The following is a 16,542-nucleotide window of genomic DNA, read 5'->3' as shown; positions in this document are numbered from 1 at the left end:
AGGGCAACTTCCTCAGATTTGTTGGGGTACAATGCTGCCATGGATGAGTCATCCCTTAAAACAGATAGCACCATTTGCTTCCTCAGCATGATTTGTGTACGTGGAACCAGCTGAAACAACTCCCTGGAGTTTAGCTTTGTGGGTGTATGGAAGTACATCCATTGGCCTTTTCATGGGATCAGGTCTGTGTGTCTCATGTGCAAACTGGGGCCACATGAGCAGCTTTTAAAGGAAGACATGAAAACTCCTGTGTTGGGCACGCTGGGGATCTGGCTGAGTGTGGAGGTTTCCTCACGGCATCCACAGGCTCTGTTGTCCACAAGATTACCCAAAAATTAATGACTTCTCTCTGCTAGTCCTAATCCATCTGCAGGGAAAAACATGGCCACTACCAAATCCCTCCCAGGTCTGCAGTGGGGGCTGTAGCAAGCTGTGAGTTTTCCTCCATCTGCAAATGGTCACTCCTGCCCACACACTGCCTGCCTGGGCCTGCCTGGTCCAGCACAGGCCAGTTGTTGTCTGCCTGCTGCTTAATCTGGCTGTTGTCAAAGGGAAGTCTGCTTCCTGGGTGGAGCTGATGGATGCAAGGGAAGGCTTGATCTCAATCTGCTTCTGGCAGCCAGCACCAGTGCTAATGCTTTAGATGGCTCATTAGTCATTTCTGGAGTGCACCAAGGCACCTGAAAGTCTTCCTGGGGATGTGGGGAGAGTGAGGCAACACATTTTATAAGGGGCTGGGCAGCAAGTTGTTTGCATCATACCTAGGAAATCAGCCCAGAGCAGATGTGTGGTTTCTGGCTGTGGCTCCACCAGTTTTTTTTGATGCCCCAGCTGCCCAGCATGGTTCCTCACCCTACCACCTGATTGCTTGGGCAAGGTGAGCCTGAAGGGGTGGGAGAAGCAGCCCGAGGGGTGTAGGATTGTCCTTCAGGAGTAGCAGGATGCCACTGAGCTGATCATTACCATAAGTAATTTCCCCAGCAGACTAACAGACCTATTTGCTTGTGCCATCAGTGTGAGCCTGCACAGAGATGCAGTCACCATCAACCAGCTGGTGCAAGCCACGCTGGCAGCCCTGAAATATGGACAGGGTGGAAGGGGCACTTCCATGGACACAGCCCCTTCAGGAAGTCCATGCCATGGATGAACAGAGACCATGGAGGTTGTGTTCCCATGAAAGGCACCAAGCTTTCCCTCCCCTGATCTGCAACCCTAACCTAGGGGGAAATGTCCTCCCCTTCTTCCACTGAGGAAGATGGAGATGATTAACAAAGCACACAGCCAACCCAAGCAAACAGGCAGTTCTGGCCAGGCTAAATCCCTGGCCCTCTCACTACAGTTCCTGTTACTTTTCCCTTAACTCTCAGCTTCAAGGTCCCCCAGAAAAGCATTCCTGGAGGTTATGGAGAAGAAACAAGGAGAGGACAGGCACAGATTTCCTGAAACCAAAGGCCTGAGGGGGACATGTAAGAGGCATGGATCAATAGCTGCACTTCTGAGAGCCTCCAGGCTCCCTGGATCAGCGATAATAGCGGGCTGAGCTCATTGCTAATAGCTCTGGTGGGTGAGAGAGCCAAGGGCAGCCTGTCTGCTCTGGAGAAAGCCTTGATGCTGTCTCTGTGCCTCTGTCAGCAGCACTGCCTAGTGCAGGAGGAAGCAGGAGGATCCTTTTTCATTACTTCTCTGTACACGGATCCTGTTTTTTGGTGAGGAGGGGTATCAAGACTTGGTCTTTGACTGGGTGCTGTCAAAAGAAGAGTAGAACTGGCAAAACCACAGAGGTTATCTGAACTAGATTACTGCCTGCTGTGATCTCAGTTATCTTGCTGGTTGTATTCCCTTTAATCCACCCTGATATTTTTAAATACCCCAAGGAAGGATGATTGCCCTGCACAGGGAAGTTATTCCTCCATACTCCCAGTGCTGCTCTGCCAGGCACCAGATTGCCTGGCTTTGAAGGAGTACAAGGTGCACACTTGTGGAACTGGGGTGAAACCAATTACCATCAGGAGTCCAGGGCCTGGTGCAGAAGGCACCTAAGCTTCATCATTCCTGTTTACTGCCTGCTCCTGCTTTGTCTGGCAGGGTTTAGCTCCCCTGTACCAGCTTTGCACCCAGTGCTGCAGCGTGGAGAACCAGGGTAGTGTGGGTGATAGGATTTTCTGAGGAATACTGAATTTTCCTTTTTTTTTTTAAATTTCCTTTTTCCACAGCTAAACAAACTCCTCAGGGATGAAAGCCCTTCGGGGGCCCTGAATGACCCAGAGGACTAATTATGAGGCCAGGGGAGAAGAGGAGAGGGCAGAAATTTCAGCCATCAGAATGCCATCCTGCCGTGGTGTCTCAGTGACATTACAGCCTCAGCTACAGCCCTCACAGGCACCACTTAGCCAGCCAGTGCCTTCACCCTGATGGAAATTGCACTTCTTCCAGCTCCAGCTTCTCCATACCCTCTGTGCCCTGCTCTCAGCACGGTGCCCAGGGCTGAACCCACAGCTGTCTGCAGCCGGGGTAAGCACCACAAAGCCCTGAGCGCCTGGGTGTTTCCTCAGGGGCTGCACAACAAAAATATCCTGATCATCTGTGCCAGTCTGTCCCAGAGGTTTGTAGCAAGTGAAAGGCAAGCATGCCAGGTGCCTGTGGGCAGCATCTTCTGCACATCCTGGCTGTTTCTCCCTAATGGATGCTCTGGTCAGCAATTAACAGGGAAAGCAGAGCAGGGAGAGGCAGCCCTGGCAGCGCTTGGACTTCATGATGTACTTTTGCAAGTACAAGCAAGGTCTGAGGAATGTCTCTGGTGGGGGAAGGTTAATGCTGCCTGGCTGGGAACAAGGCAGTCTGGCCCTTGCTCGGGCACCACCAAGTCTGGTGGGCAGAGGCTGAGTGGGGGTTCCCAAATGCAGACGCTTCGTCACTGCACTGTGCTCAGGGGACGTCAGGGCAAAGCCAAAGCCAAGCCTTGAAGACAGGCTGGAGGCAGCAGTATTCCTGCCCATCCCAGAATGATGTGCTGAGCCAGAGAGGATTGCTGCTGGGCATTTCTCACCTCCTGAGGCTGGAGGGGACTGCACACGTGTGTCACAGCTGGCACATGGAATCTGTAAGGCAGTGGTCACTTGTCACTGACCTCTTTAATCAAGGAGACATGTCAGTAAAAAAAGAGGTTTTGGGGTGCAGAGCAGTGTCTCCTAGAAGTGGACTGCAGCATCTTTTACAGCCATCTGTCCACAGACACACAGCTGGTGTCTTGAGTTTATCAGTGCTGCAACCCAAGTCTGGTCCTCAGTGGGTTCAGGGATGTAAAAGACTTGAACCACATGGTTCAGGTGAATGGAGCACACGTGGCTCTTAGGAGCACATGGAGCCCTTCCCTTCTCCAGTACCTGGAGATGAGATGGGAGCTGGATACTGCAAACATTAGAGTTGACACATTCTTCCCACCCATGGTGACAAAGGACAGGCTGCTTGCAGAGGCACTGAACCCTCCCAGCCTTGCTCCTGATGCTCTTAGTTTGCACCTGTAGGGTGCAAGAGATTTCAGAGCTGAAGGGCAGAGTGGCACCAGCCCCTTCCTCAAGTCACAGCCAGGCTGGGGGCTCCTGGCAGACATCTTCACTCTCCAGACCTCTGCGTTGGTCCAACAGGATGTGTGAGCAGCTGTTTGCCTTCGTCCCTCTTTCCTCTCCTCCTCCTCTTTGTGCCAACACCTGCAGCAGTGCTTCAGCACCTTGCAGAAGGGGGTTTGTCCGGCGCCGAGTGTGACCCCGAGCTAACCTGAAGGATGTGCAAGGAGTGTAAGCTCCTTTCCCTGGCGTTGCACAGTCAGAGCTGCGGCGGTGTGAAGGCTCCCAGCAGAGGCCAGTAGAGGCTGCTCGCTCGCCTCGCTGCAGGTCCAGTGCATGGTGCCTGCGATGGTGCAGCTCAGGGACCCCCTCCCCTCCTGAGCACGGCTCGGGCTCCAGGGAAAGGTCTCACAAAGCTTGCTTTGAGCTTGCCCTACTTTGCTGCAGCCTCAGCTCCCGGGGCTGGAAGCAGCCCTCGGCAGTGTGATGGATGCCACGGGGTCTGTAAGAAAGAATTGGGCAGGTTGGTCCTGCTCTCCTACAACACCATGCCCCCAGATGGCCCCAGGGGTTGTTATCTGGGGAGTCACTGGGATGGAGGGAGCACACACATGTTTGCCAGGACATGCAGGACCCCATTTCCAGCCCATGGTGGGTGTTCAGGCTCCTGTTTCCTTCTGTCCTGCATCCCTCGCTGCTGCCAGCGCTGACTGAGATGGAGACACCATCTCCTCTGAGGAACAAGCCCCCAGCTCTCCTGTGCTGGGCTCTGGGGAGAGGCACTGGGAGCCCACTCTTCATGGATGGATGGATGGATGGATGGATGGATAGATAGATGGATGGAAAGGCTCCCTTGGAGTTAGCAGTTAGCAGGGCAGAACCTCAGCATGTGTTATGTGGAGACCCAGGGCAAGGTGATGAGAAGTGCCACAGCCACAGCCCAAATCCAGATCAGCTGCCCACTTCCATGCAAGATGGATCTATTTACACCCAACACACATCTCTCCAAGGCACAAAGCACACCTGCCTTGGGATACTCAGGTGTGCCTCTCATGGAGGTTGTGCCTGCTCTCAGGAAGCCCTCTAGGTGCTGTTGAGGCTTCGTGAAGCATCTTGGAGCAGAGTGCTGGGATCCCTGATGACAGCAGGGTTGAAGAGTGATGCCATGAAGCAGCAGGATTGTAAAAACTAGAAGAAAAATCTGAAGAATGGCAAAAAAGGAAAACTATGGGGATAAAGTAGCAGAAAGAGAACAAAATGCCATTCCTACAAACCTCCAATTCCTCTGCCAACGCCATGCTTTCCTTATCCCAAGCAACCATCCCTGTGTCCCCTCCTGGCAGTGCCTTGCAGACCCAGATGTGCCCTGGTCAGGATGCAGCTCTGCTCCCAGCACGGCTGGGACTGTGACTCAGAGTATGCCTCAGGGGAGCAAACCACATGAGGAAGATGCTGCCTTTTTGTTGCTTGGAAATGAAGCCACTTTTTTTTTTTTAAATTGAGGCGTTTTTAAATTTGCTGAGGTGCTTTGCCCACTGGGCAGTGACACACTCTGTGGAGAGGAAGGAGGATTGCAATTAGTGTGGGCTGTGGGCAAGACAGAGCAGCTGGGTCATGCCGTGGGCATCTGAGAGGCCAGCTGGATTTGGACACAGTCAGATCCACACTAGTATTCAACACAGAATTCTCAACACACTCTTCTGCAGGAGAGAATTTTTGTTTTCATTGTTACCCTGGTGCCACGAAATGCAATTTTGGGAGGCATTATCATTTGCCCTGCTCCTGCAGGCACAGCTCCTTCCTGGCAAGGCAGTGAGAAGCAGCAATGGTGGGCTGCCAGTGTGATCTACAGGGGTTGCAGCATTTTGGGTCAGGGCACACATATTTAGAGGTAAATCTACAGCAGGAAAACTACTTCTCCTTGTGCATGGTGGTTTTATTAAATAGAAATAAATAAAGTATCTTCAAAGGAGAGGCGAAGGAGAGACACAAACCCCATCCTTGGGGCAAGGCAGACAGATGAGTAATGGGGCCCTTTGAGTAAGTGCCTGCCTGGCCAGCTCTGAGTCACTGAGCAAACAGCACCAGCCTGGAGCCAGAGGCAGGGCTATTCTTAGTGCTCGCTTGTCAGGAGATGCTGCTGAGGGAGAGGAGGCAGGTTAAGGGGTGTCAGAGGGGGAATATATTTGATTTCCAACTAGAAAGCCCCCAAAAGCCAGCCTGAGGCTCAGTTGCAGTAACACAGACTGGAGATGACAAGTGTGAGGATGAGGAGGGTGACCACTGCTGTGCTGGGGAGCTCAGGACAAATTTCTCAGGGAGTTGAAGGGAGGTAAAAGGACACCTGGAGGGATAAATGCTCCTCTGCTGTGTGCATGGCCCAGAGGGAGCTGGAGATTCCTCTGCCAGGGAACATCTGGTAGCCCACACTAAGCATCACCCTCACCTGCCCCTAACAGCATCTCCCTTTCCCACCTGCCTGGCAGGGTTCCATTTTGAGGTTCCAAGAACCACCTCTTCTCAGGTATCCTGATGTCCCTGCTGCTGATGGGATTGCATCAGCAGGGAAGGGAGGTGGCAGAGGGGTGCTGCAAAGACCTGGACTCAGTTGCACTTGGGCTCCTTCTAAATAAAGAATCTCCAGTCATACTGGCTCGAGCTGCTGGCTCAGCCCAGAAGCCTGGAAAACTAAATGACATCATCTGGGTACTGCCGACAGACAATGTTTCCACTGAGACACTGAGTGCCTGGGTTTCAGCTGAGGAGTGTGGCCAGGGAGCATTGATGGCTTTATGGAGCCCCCTAAAACTGCCCTTCCTCTCTGCAAAAGAACCAGGGAAGCAGTTTATCCTCATTTTGGTCTACACTTTCACCTGGGGCGTCCTAATGCAGACCCTCTGAGCCCCTGGAGGGACCCCATCACCATGTCAGCCCCCTAAGCCAGCCTTGTTCCAATGCCACATGGCTGGGACAAGACAAGTGACCATCCCATCAGCTCCTTTTCCCCCCTGGGGTGCTCTGGCCACAGCTGTGGAGGCCACTAAAAACACACTACAACAACTCACCCAGTGGCTGAGGGCTGGAGGGATCTACCACACACTGCAGCAGGTCTGGGGCTGTAATTCCAGAAGGGGGAGGTCACATGTGGGAATTTTGTGACATGCTGCAGTGGTGCTCCAAACCAATATGCTCAGGAGCCTTGTCAGCACCTACTGCCACGGAGGGCAGGGTATCCCTCTAACCACCTTGTGAAGGGACATTGTGGACAGGAAGAAAAGCAGCAATACAGAACTTCTGCATCCCGTGGGGATCCTGCAGGCGAGGACCTGAAGGGACCACAATTACCCTGTCAGTTGTGGAATTATAGTCTGGTATGTAGGAGAAGGACTGGGAGCAAGGATTCCCCCCCACCCTTCGCTCCACAGAGGCTCCAACTCTGCCTTCCTGGGTGGCCTTTGGCAAATAACCTGCCCCATCCTGCCTCCAGGTTTCCTATTTGTACAAGCGGGGACGAGTGGGATTCTTCTCTGATTTCCAGAGCTCTCAGGACTAGGTAGAGTTGATCCCCATCCACAGGGGTACATGGAAAAGGAAAAATTAAGTCCAATAACAATAATTACTTTTCTCCTTCCCATGGGTGTTGTAAGGATTAGCTCATGTTTAGCAAAACCCTCTGTAAGTGCTAAACATTATTAATGTTCTTGGATTGCTCCAGGAGCAAGTGTGGCTTTCCAGGGAGTGACGGGGTTTTTCCCTTGGCTGGCACGCAGCTGCAGTGAATTCCTCACAGCCCAAGGAAAGCAGCATCCCATTCCTTTTAGGCTCCGGGTGTAGAAGAGTGTCTACAGCACAGAGCAGTACTCACCTTGTTTTCCACCAGTCTTTGAGAGGTGAGCCCCATGCCTTCTTGCATCAATGCACAACCAGCAGTGCTCTGGAGGAGCCTGCATCCCACGGAGCCTCTCCGAGGGTCGGGCCCTAATGAGGGCTCATCTCACCCGTGTGGCAAAGGGCATCTCCCAGGCTGCTCCCAGGCACACAGCAAAGTGGGATAGCCCTGGGAGGGGGCATCGTTGCAGCCCTGCCTGAACACCACCCAGCAGCTGAGGCCAGAGACCAGGTCAGAGCCACAGCACAGCTTCTGAATTTGGGTGCCCTGGGCTGCTCAAGTAGGGGTGCAAGGGTGGGGGTCAATTCATGCCCCTGGCTGTCCTAAGTGTCCTAACACACAGCAGCTCTGTGCACCAGGAGCATTTATGCTCCTGCAAAGTGTGGAAAAGCAATGCACACCACCTAATGCTGGAAAGCCGGGGGATATGATAGATAGATTCTCTTTTCCAGGCTCTGGTGCTGGAAAAAGACACCAAGTCCTCACAGGAGAGGAAACTGGCTTGTGACTGGTTCAGCCCCTGCCTGACTGCTCCAGCAAATGTCCCTCCTGAGGACCCCCAGGTCTCTGGGCAGGGGTACAGGATGCCAAAGCCCTTCCAGCTGCCAGACCCTGTCACCCTGGCCCTCCAGCTCTGCAGGGCTGGGGCTGACTTTTTGTGACCCCTTCTCCCCGTGCTGACTCAGCCGTGCCCCCGTGATGGGTGGCCACAGCCCCGGGTGGGACGGCATGAAGGTAAAGGCAGTATGGACTGGCAAGCTTTCAAAGAGGCCACAAGCTAAATAAATAGCCAGCAGCCTATTTCAGTGGCTGCTATATTTAGCTCAAGGAACATTTATTTATAGGCTTGGCAGCCTTTCTGAGTCAATAAAAGCCAGAGAGCTGGAAAAAGGACGTTCCTGGGTTTCTCGTTGCAGTAATGGTTTCTGCCGTGCAAGCCACGAGGAACAAGAGGAGAGGGGAGGAAACTGTGCTGGCTGCACACCCATGGGTGCCTCTGCCAGGGGACAGAGACTCTACACACTTATAGCCCCAGCCCCAGCTAAGAGCAGCTTCACCTGGGTTTCCTCCCACCTGGGTGCAGCTGCCAGTCCCCTTTCTCTCTGAAACATGAGAGGATTTAATTGTGCCTGTGGAGATAGTGACACAAGATGTCAACTCTGGGGACTCCACTGCAGCACTACTCTTCCCCTGGGTAGTGAGTTTGGAAAAACTAAGCCAGGGGCAGGTAAATTGGGAGGGAGATGGGAGCAGTGTTCATGGTTCTCTATTAAATAATTGTCCCTTCCCATGTCACACATGGCAGCAAGTGGTTGAGAGAGGAGGACAAACAGCCTCTCTGGAGCTGCTAGTGGTGTCAGATGCACAGGAGGCCAAAGCTTCACACTGAGCTTCCACCCCAACAGCAGGTGATGGCAGTAGTTTTGTGAAGCTTTACAAAACACCCAGCAATTGCAGCTGGATAAGGGGAATGAATTTATAAAAGACACAGGGGTTTAGCCCAGCCTGTGGAAAGCAGCTGTGAGGATGGATGTCCCTTCTGCACACACGTCAATAAGTGCTGAGGCTTTCTGGAGCCAGAACTGCAGGGAGCCTGCTCACGCCTTCTCCTCCCTCCAAAGAAAACCTGCTGCAGGGGGGAGCAGGGAAATGCATCCATCAGCTTCCACTTGAGCACAGTCCAGTCAAAATGGGGCTGCTGCTTGGCTCCTGCCAGCTGCCCCCTGAGCACAGCATGGCTCAGTTGGCCATGGGTGAGCAGGGAATGTTTATAGGCTTTTGCTGTAGTGCACAGAAAGCGTGTGGCTACATGTTGCTATTATGTCAGGAGCCAGGTGGGAGCAGAGCTGAGCTGGGAAGAAAAATAATAATAATAATAAAACCAACAATAGTATATTTCCATGCAAACACTCCATGTCTTTGTGCTCTTTAGCATGGCAATCTGTATCATTACCTACGTGTGTGTTCCCATCTAGAGCAGGACTGGGACAATCCTTTCCATTAGAAAGGGGATGCTTAGGCACCTGACTACAGCTTCAGAGCCCCTAGAGTGGCAGTTTGCAGTCTGAGTGCCCATGAATGCCCCAATTAATTTTTATGCCACTACTCTCTCAGCCATGAGCCTTATTTCTGCTTTGAATTAGTCCAGCTGCAGCTTTCAGCTGCTGGGCCCTATATGTAGACACGGGTCTGGCTGTGCATCCAGGTTTGTCTGTGTCCAGGTCTGCCTCTACGTCCAGCTCTAGGCCCCATCACTGCAACCAAAGGTCCACTGCCCTCCCCAAACTCCCAAAGAGCCCCATCCTGAGAAGGTCTGACCCTCAAAAACCAAGGCTGACACCAGCTGTTAAAACACCTATTCGGGTATTTATTACAACACGTTGTTCCAGAATACAAAAGAAAGGAAAAGAAAGTAGAGGGTAGAAAAGCACTGCTGTTTACAGCCTCTGGTAAGAAATAAATAAAGACGAGGCAGGGGCAGGGTGTCTCCCCGGGTCCGACGCCGGTGCTGGCCAAATGGACAGCGAGGAAGGGAGTGTGGTGGGGCTGGAGGCCAGACCCTCTCTTCCACGCTTGGGAGTCCCCAGGTACACCAGGGTGGGTACAGACCCCCTCTCTGTGTTGTGCTTGCTGAGGAAGGGTCTGATCCTACAGGGATGAGGAAGGGAGAAGAGGGTCAGTCCCGGCATGGTCAGAACCTGCCTGCTCCCTCCCTGTCCACGGCTGCTCCAAAGGCAGGTGAGGTAGGAAGGGTGATGCTGGACCGGGACCCCAACAGACATCTACCAGGGTTCCCCAAGAGAGGGGTGAGACCTGAGCTCTCTCCTCTCCAGTGTGGTCTCAGAGCAACCTTGGAAATGTGTTCAGCACAGCATGATGAGCAGGACCCCGACCCATGACAAAGCGAAGTCATGACAGAGACAAGAAACTGTGCCTGGGCCACTTGGAGAAGGGCAGTTAAACCCTGCAAATTAAAATGACTCTTCATGGGGCTGGCGCAGTACAGGGAGTGTTTTGTACCACAGTGCAGATGGGGGTCCTCTTCCCTTCCCCTAATGTCTCCTCCTACACCTTACAGTCATCTGGAAAGCTCCAGGTTGTACCAGGAGCACAGGCAATGGGTGCAAAAAACCAGCACCAGCCTCTCATGACCTGCTCATGACACCACAATGATCAGTGTTGGATAAAGACCACACCAAGTCCCATGCTGGGAGCTATTCCCAGCCTGTCTAAATCCCTCCAGGTACCGGAGGCTCTCACGTGTCTCCCTGTGGCTCTGCCACTGGGCTTGCTCTAGCACTGTCCATGTTTCTTCCCCAGGCTGTACTTCTCCTGGGCAGGGGAACCACCAGCACGCCTCTCACGTGTCTCCCTGTGGCTCTGCCACTGGGCTTGCTCTAGCACATGTTTCTTCCCCAGGCTGTGCTTCTCCTGGGCAGGGGAACCACCAGCATGAGGAGGACACTCAAGCCCAGGAAGCCCAGGGCATGTGGCTAAAGCAGCAGCCACTGTCCCGGGCTCAGCTGAGCAGGGCAGCTTTGCAAAGCAGCTGCGATGCCAGAGCAAGAAGCCCCTGTGGGTGAAGATGCAGCCTGCAGCTGCAGCCAGCTGAAGAAGGTGAGGACCATCGCCTGGAGGGAGCTGATTCCATGAACTAGATGCCTGGCCAATGCTCCTTAAAGCTTTAAACTTTTGCTATTTAATCCTCTGATGTTGGTGCCAGTGGGTTCCTGCCTCTTGCAAAGATGAGCAGGAACCTGCACTGGGGAGAGGAGCTGCAGGAAGGGAAGGGAAGAGTTAGGAGAATGGATCTGCCCCGGGTCTGGGTGCCTTTATATCCTTAGGAAGCACCTCCCTCCAGCTCCTCTGACGAGGGTTTGCCTCCTGAGGCTTGGGGCAGCCAGGAGCTGTGCCGAGTCAGCCACAGCCGGGCTGCGGGGAGCAGAGAGAAGGTGAGATGGGGCCTTGCTTTTATTCACAACAGAGAAACAAAGAGCAACATACAAAGAGTAAGAAGCAAAAAAGTACAGAATCATAACCATAATAATTATAATAATAATAATCATAAATACTCAAATCTATCATTCATAGATTGCAATGACAACACTGATAGCTTATTATCATTAGTATTAAGAATGGGAGGGGAAAGGGGACAGCAGGAGGGGTTTCTGAGGGGCATTGTCTCCTAAGGAGCAGATGTAACGGGGATGGACATCCAAAAAAACAAGCAGACAAAGAGAAGGGCTGGGAAAGCAGCAGGGGCTGGGGATGCTGCTGCTGAGGCCAGGGACGAGCCTGCTCTGACCCAAGCCTCTGGCTCAGTGTTGCCAATCTGATCACTGCCCTCCTGCCAGCTTTGCTCAGCTGGGACAGAGGTGGCCGGGAGGCTCAGCCCTGAGGACAGGCAGAGGCTGGAGGGAAAGGAGCAAAATGTCCTTCCTAGTTTGAAGGAGAGCTGTGATTTGCTCAGTGGAAAGTGCAGGCATTGCCACTGCCATCGGACACTCAGCAGCTTTGTTGGTTCCTCCCTTGAAAGAAGAGACCTTTCCTCTCCTCTGCTCACCCTTCTGCCTCTGTAGGTCCTTACAAATGAATGCACCCTCATCAGACTGGCTTGGAAAGGTGATTTTTTGTTCCAGTGAGGCTTTGGGAAGGGTCAGCTGGCTGTGAGAGCCCACAAAAAAAAACTTGGCTGACAGATGATGTGGAGGATTACCACCCGACACATCCTTCCTCATGACAATTCACAGCTCTCTGACTCATGGACAAAGTGGTTAATTAGACAGAGTTTGATTAAAAAAAAAAAAAATTAAGTTAATTGCAAGCCACTTGGTGACCCTGATGGCTTTGGGTCAGGATGGGCAGGAAACACTTGGGCAGGGCTGCTCCATCAAGGCTTATTTTCTGGATATAGACTTAAAATATTGTATATATGAGGGTTTCTGATGCACATGCCCAATGATGGATGAATGCAAAGGCTGTAGAGGTGGGTCAGGAATATCTATGATCTACAAATCTTAAAAATCTTAAAATATACTTATCTTTGTTCTGGTTTCAGAGAAGAGAGGAGTCCACAGTGTGTAAAACCTCAAACAAGTCTCAGAAGCGTCCAGGCGGTGGCAGAGTGTAGAAGACAAAAAGCCAACCACTGCCTCTTCGCAGACATTCAGGATCTCATTTACAACATGCATCCTCTCCTTCCTGACTTCAGGTCAGCAGCTCCACCTGCTTTTTTGTGCTTGCAACACACTGTGTCACTTAACAGGAGGAATTAGATGGGAGCTTGCTAGTGCTTTGTCTCATCTCCCCACCTGGTTTTGGCCACCTGTTGTCCTTTCTGTTACATCCCTTGGGAAGCCATTTAAGCCTCTCTCCATTGCTCAAAGCTACACCAGCTCCTGCCAGCACCTTGCCTGACCTGAGCTCAGTAAGTCCACGCTGGCACCAACCCCAGAGGACTATGGGATGGGCAGGGACCGAGTGCTACGGGGCAGAGATCAGCAGACAATCACCACTGGCATGCTTGGGAAGAGATGCCACCACTGAGGCCAGCAGAAGGGGAAGGAGGACCAGACTCCTTGGACAGGAGGCAGGTGACATTAACATTATGCCCAGTGAGGAGGCACCAGAGGAAGGATGAAGCCTTTTTCTTCTCCCTCCTTGGACTTGACATTGATGCCTACTTAGGACGGCCTGCTGCAAGTGGAGCTCCTGAAATAGCTGCCTGGCTCATGGGGTGGACCTAAATGCCTTCTGGAGTCTAGAAAGGGAGCTTAGCAAATAGTGTCATCACTGCTTCATGGTGAGAAGAGAGCAATGTTCAGGTTGGCAACACTGAGCAGGTTTGAGGTGGTTGCTGGAGGCAATGATGGGTGGTGGTAGGCTTTTCAGGACTGACTATGAGATCTCTCACTCATCAAATGTGATGTGGGGAGAAGAGCAGGTGGTCCCTGGCTCTCCATCCACCCCCATCCCTCCCTGCCACACCAGGAGCATGTGAGGGTCCCCAGCATCTCACCAAATAGCTCCATGGAAAACCAGAAAAACTAAAGCCAGAAGAGAGCAAGGAGTCTCCAGGGAGACTTGCCCCAGCTGCAAACACAGAGGTGGCTGAGGAAGCAACGAGCTGAAGCAAGCAGCCCCTCCTCGTGTGATTGCAGCTCCTCACGCCTCTGCTTTATGTTCAGTTTTAAACCTGAGATCATTTGGTTTTGTCACGGGTAGTTTGATTTAAAGATAGAAACGAATGACAAGAGGAGGAACAAGGGAAAGGGAGAGAAACCATGTGGACCCAGAAAAGAAAAAAAGAAACAACACTCCAAGGATGACACAGGACACAGACATGCACGAACACAGACCCCTGAGGTATCAGCTTTGCAAACTAGTGCGAGACAAGGGAGAAAGCAGAGAGCTGCAGGGAGAGATGTGCTTTGCAGGGGAGGCAGCTCAGTGCCTCCAGCTTCAGAAAGCAGCTTCTCAGCAATCCTGACATTGGGGTTTGGGGGCAAGAGCTTGGCTTCCCACCAGATGGGAGGAAGCAGCCAACCATCTCCAAAAATAAGTCACTTGTGCCCCTCCATGTGCTTGCAGAGCTTCATGTCTGGACAGCTTATCATCCCCTGGATGGAGGGGAGCTGGCCTGGAGGGCAACAGAACCGGGAGAGTCCCGGCACCTGCAAACGCGCTCTGCCTGAGCTTCTTGGATGTGAAACAAAGGATGTGGGAAGCCAGAACCGCCGCCCCCAAAGGAAGAGTGGTGCCCATACTTCCCAAGCAAGGTAGCTGAGATGAGGGGGAGCTGAAGCGCTGGGGCAGGCAGGCAAGACACCTCCCAACAAGAAATCCCAGCTACCACCAGTCTCGCATCCCTCCCTCTGCTGAGGCAGCTTCCGACACCTTCCCCATGCAGCTGGAGGTGACATCCCACCGCCTTCCATCCACTTTAGGTGACTCCCACCTTTCCCCCTCCGGCAAGGATGGGCAGCCAAAAGGAGGGAAGAGGAGGAGAGGGAGTATGAGTAGGATTGGACGATGGCCAGGATGGGGACAATGCCTAGGATGGGATGATGGCTGGGATGGTGGTAATGGCTGGGATGGAGATGAGGAGAAACAAACAGAGACCAAGGTGGGAAGAAGAGGCAGCAGCTTCTAGAAGAGTTTTCTGGCTCAGTTTGTGTCATAAGAAGGTTTTATGGTTTGCTTGTTTACTTGTTCATTTCTAGAAAAAGTGCCCAGAAGAGTCTCCTGTCCCCTTGTTGATATGCCCAGAGAGAAGGGGGAAATCTATGTTGTGGACATTAACTATAGAAGGAGCCACAGGCCTCAGGTATTGCTTAGAAACTCGTATTTCAGATTTAAATACCATACACAGTAAAAATAGAGCTGAAAGTACCGCCCCACATTGTCTGCAAATCATTGCCAGAATGAACAGCTTCAATAAATTAAAAACAAAACAAAAAAATTGAAATATTATTTACGTCTCAATAAAAATTGCAGTAAAACCATTTACCTTTTCTTTCGTGTGTGTGTTTTCGGGTTTTTTTTCTTTATATTATATATAATATATATTTATATATGTATAGGGCTGCTCCAGTGCAGCATTTTTAGGATACTTAGCCAGAGAAACACAGCGGAGCATGCTTAGTGCACCAGGGTGCAGGGAAGGGGCAGCTGTGGTCCCCCCTCCAGGTGCTGTGCCCCATCACCACAGCCAAAATTGCAATCCCTGCCACTTCCCCAACTCTTCCCGCTTGAGTTTTAGGCCCAAATTTTGAGTGTGGGTCTCTGAGGGCTGGGGCGCCCTGGGGATGGGCGGGGAAGGACCAGGGTGAGTGCAGGAGGGACACTAAGCATCCGCCACTATGTTTCCCGACTCTGGAAAGACTCGTCCACCTTCGCTTCGGTTTCAGCGCTTGCGCTCCCGAAAATGCACGCGCAAGTATAAATACACCCCCCGACCCCGCCGCCCCCCCAGGTCTCCAGGCACCCCAGGTGAGTGTCAGGACACCTCGATGATCTCCATGCTGCCCGAAAAGCTGGACTGTTTGCTGATTTTGCCCAGCTCTTCCCGAGCCCTGCCCTCGGACATGGTCTCCTCGAATTCCATCTGGCAGCTCCTTCGCTTGAACTGCTTCTCAGCACCGGCCTCCTCATGCCAGCTGTGCCGCCCGTCCCGCGGCTCGGCCCGCGCCTTGTCCCTCAGTCTGATCTCGCACCCGGCCGCCGCCGCGCCGCAGCCGAACGGCGGCGGGTACGGGCCGGCGCTGGGAAACAGGCCCCCGCCGCTGCCGCCAGAGCTGCCGGAGTCCTTGCCGAAGAACCAGCCAGCCTCGCCCGAGGCAGAGCCGGGGGACTCCAGGTGCACGCCGCTCCAGGCAGCGGTGGCGGCGGCGGGCGCGGAGGGCGGCGGGCCGAGCCGTGGCGGCAGGCCGTCCTCGGCGCCGGGGCTCTTGCGCGCGGCGCAGCTCCCGCCGGCGCTGAGGCTGAGCCCGTGGGCCGGCGAGCCCGCTGCGTGCCGGTGCTTCCGCCGCTGCCTCACCTTGGCCTCCAGCAGCAGCTCGGGCCCCGCGGGCCGGTCAGGGCTGTCCGCCCCTGGGGAGAAGGGGCTGAGGCTGCCCGAGCCCGAGGGGCTGTCCAGCTTGCAGAGTTTGGGGGCTTCCCCAGGTCCGGGGGGCCCAGGGGGGTCCTGCCGCAGGCCGGGGGAGTAGGCAGACTTGATGTCCAGGGAGAAGGAGCGCTTCAGGCGGTTGGTGTCCTGGATGCGCTCGGAGGAGAGGTGCAGGCCGTTGAGCCCCTGCTGCAGGGTGGTGGGTGACAGGACCTTTGGGGTCCCGCCCTGCCGCTCGGGGTCACTGGTGGGGGACGCCGAGCCGCTGCTCCTCGGCACATCCTCGGCCTTCTCTGAGGTAGGTGTCAGGGGATGCCGGCTGCTCTCAGCCACCTCTGCTGGGTCCGGCTGCGCGTCCCCCTCGCTCCAGTCGCCCTTTGACTTCAGGGCCTTGAGGAGCTTCAGGCTCCTCTCGTACTCCAGGAGCTGGCCCAGGAAGTTGAAGTTGGGCGAGATGGATGGGCGACGGTCCTTAACAAACC

General features: G+C 53.6%; 1 protein-coding gene across 5 annotated transcripts in view; it reads right to left on the bottom strand.

The window, feature by feature from the left end:
- Nucleotides 1-12,249: 12,249 nt before the first annotated feature.
- Nucleotides 12,250-16,542, bottom strand: part of DUSP8 (dual specificity phosphatase 8) — a 43,487-nt gene continuing 39,194 nt past the window's right edge. For all 5 annotated transcript variants that reach the window (XM_039728286.1, XM_039728288.1, XM_039728287.1 and 2 more), the window contains one exon: nucleotides 12,250-16,541. In XM_039728286.1, the coding sequence (XP_039584220.1) occupies nucleotides 15,452-16,541 (1,090 nt within the window). In that variant the 3' untranslated portion in view covers nucleotides 12,250-15,451. The remainder of the gene's footprint in view (nucleotide 16,542) is intronic.

This window comes from Passer montanus, unplaced genomic scaffold (assembly GCF_014805655.1).
Source record: "Passer montanus isolate IOZ18808 unplaced genomic scaffold, ASM1480565v1 scaffold65, whole genome shotgun sequence".
NCBI classification, from domain to species: Eukaryota; Metazoa; Chordata; class Aves; order Passeriformes; family Passeridae; genus Passer; species Passer montanus.
This window is presented reverse-complemented; position numbering and strand designations above follow the sequence as displayed.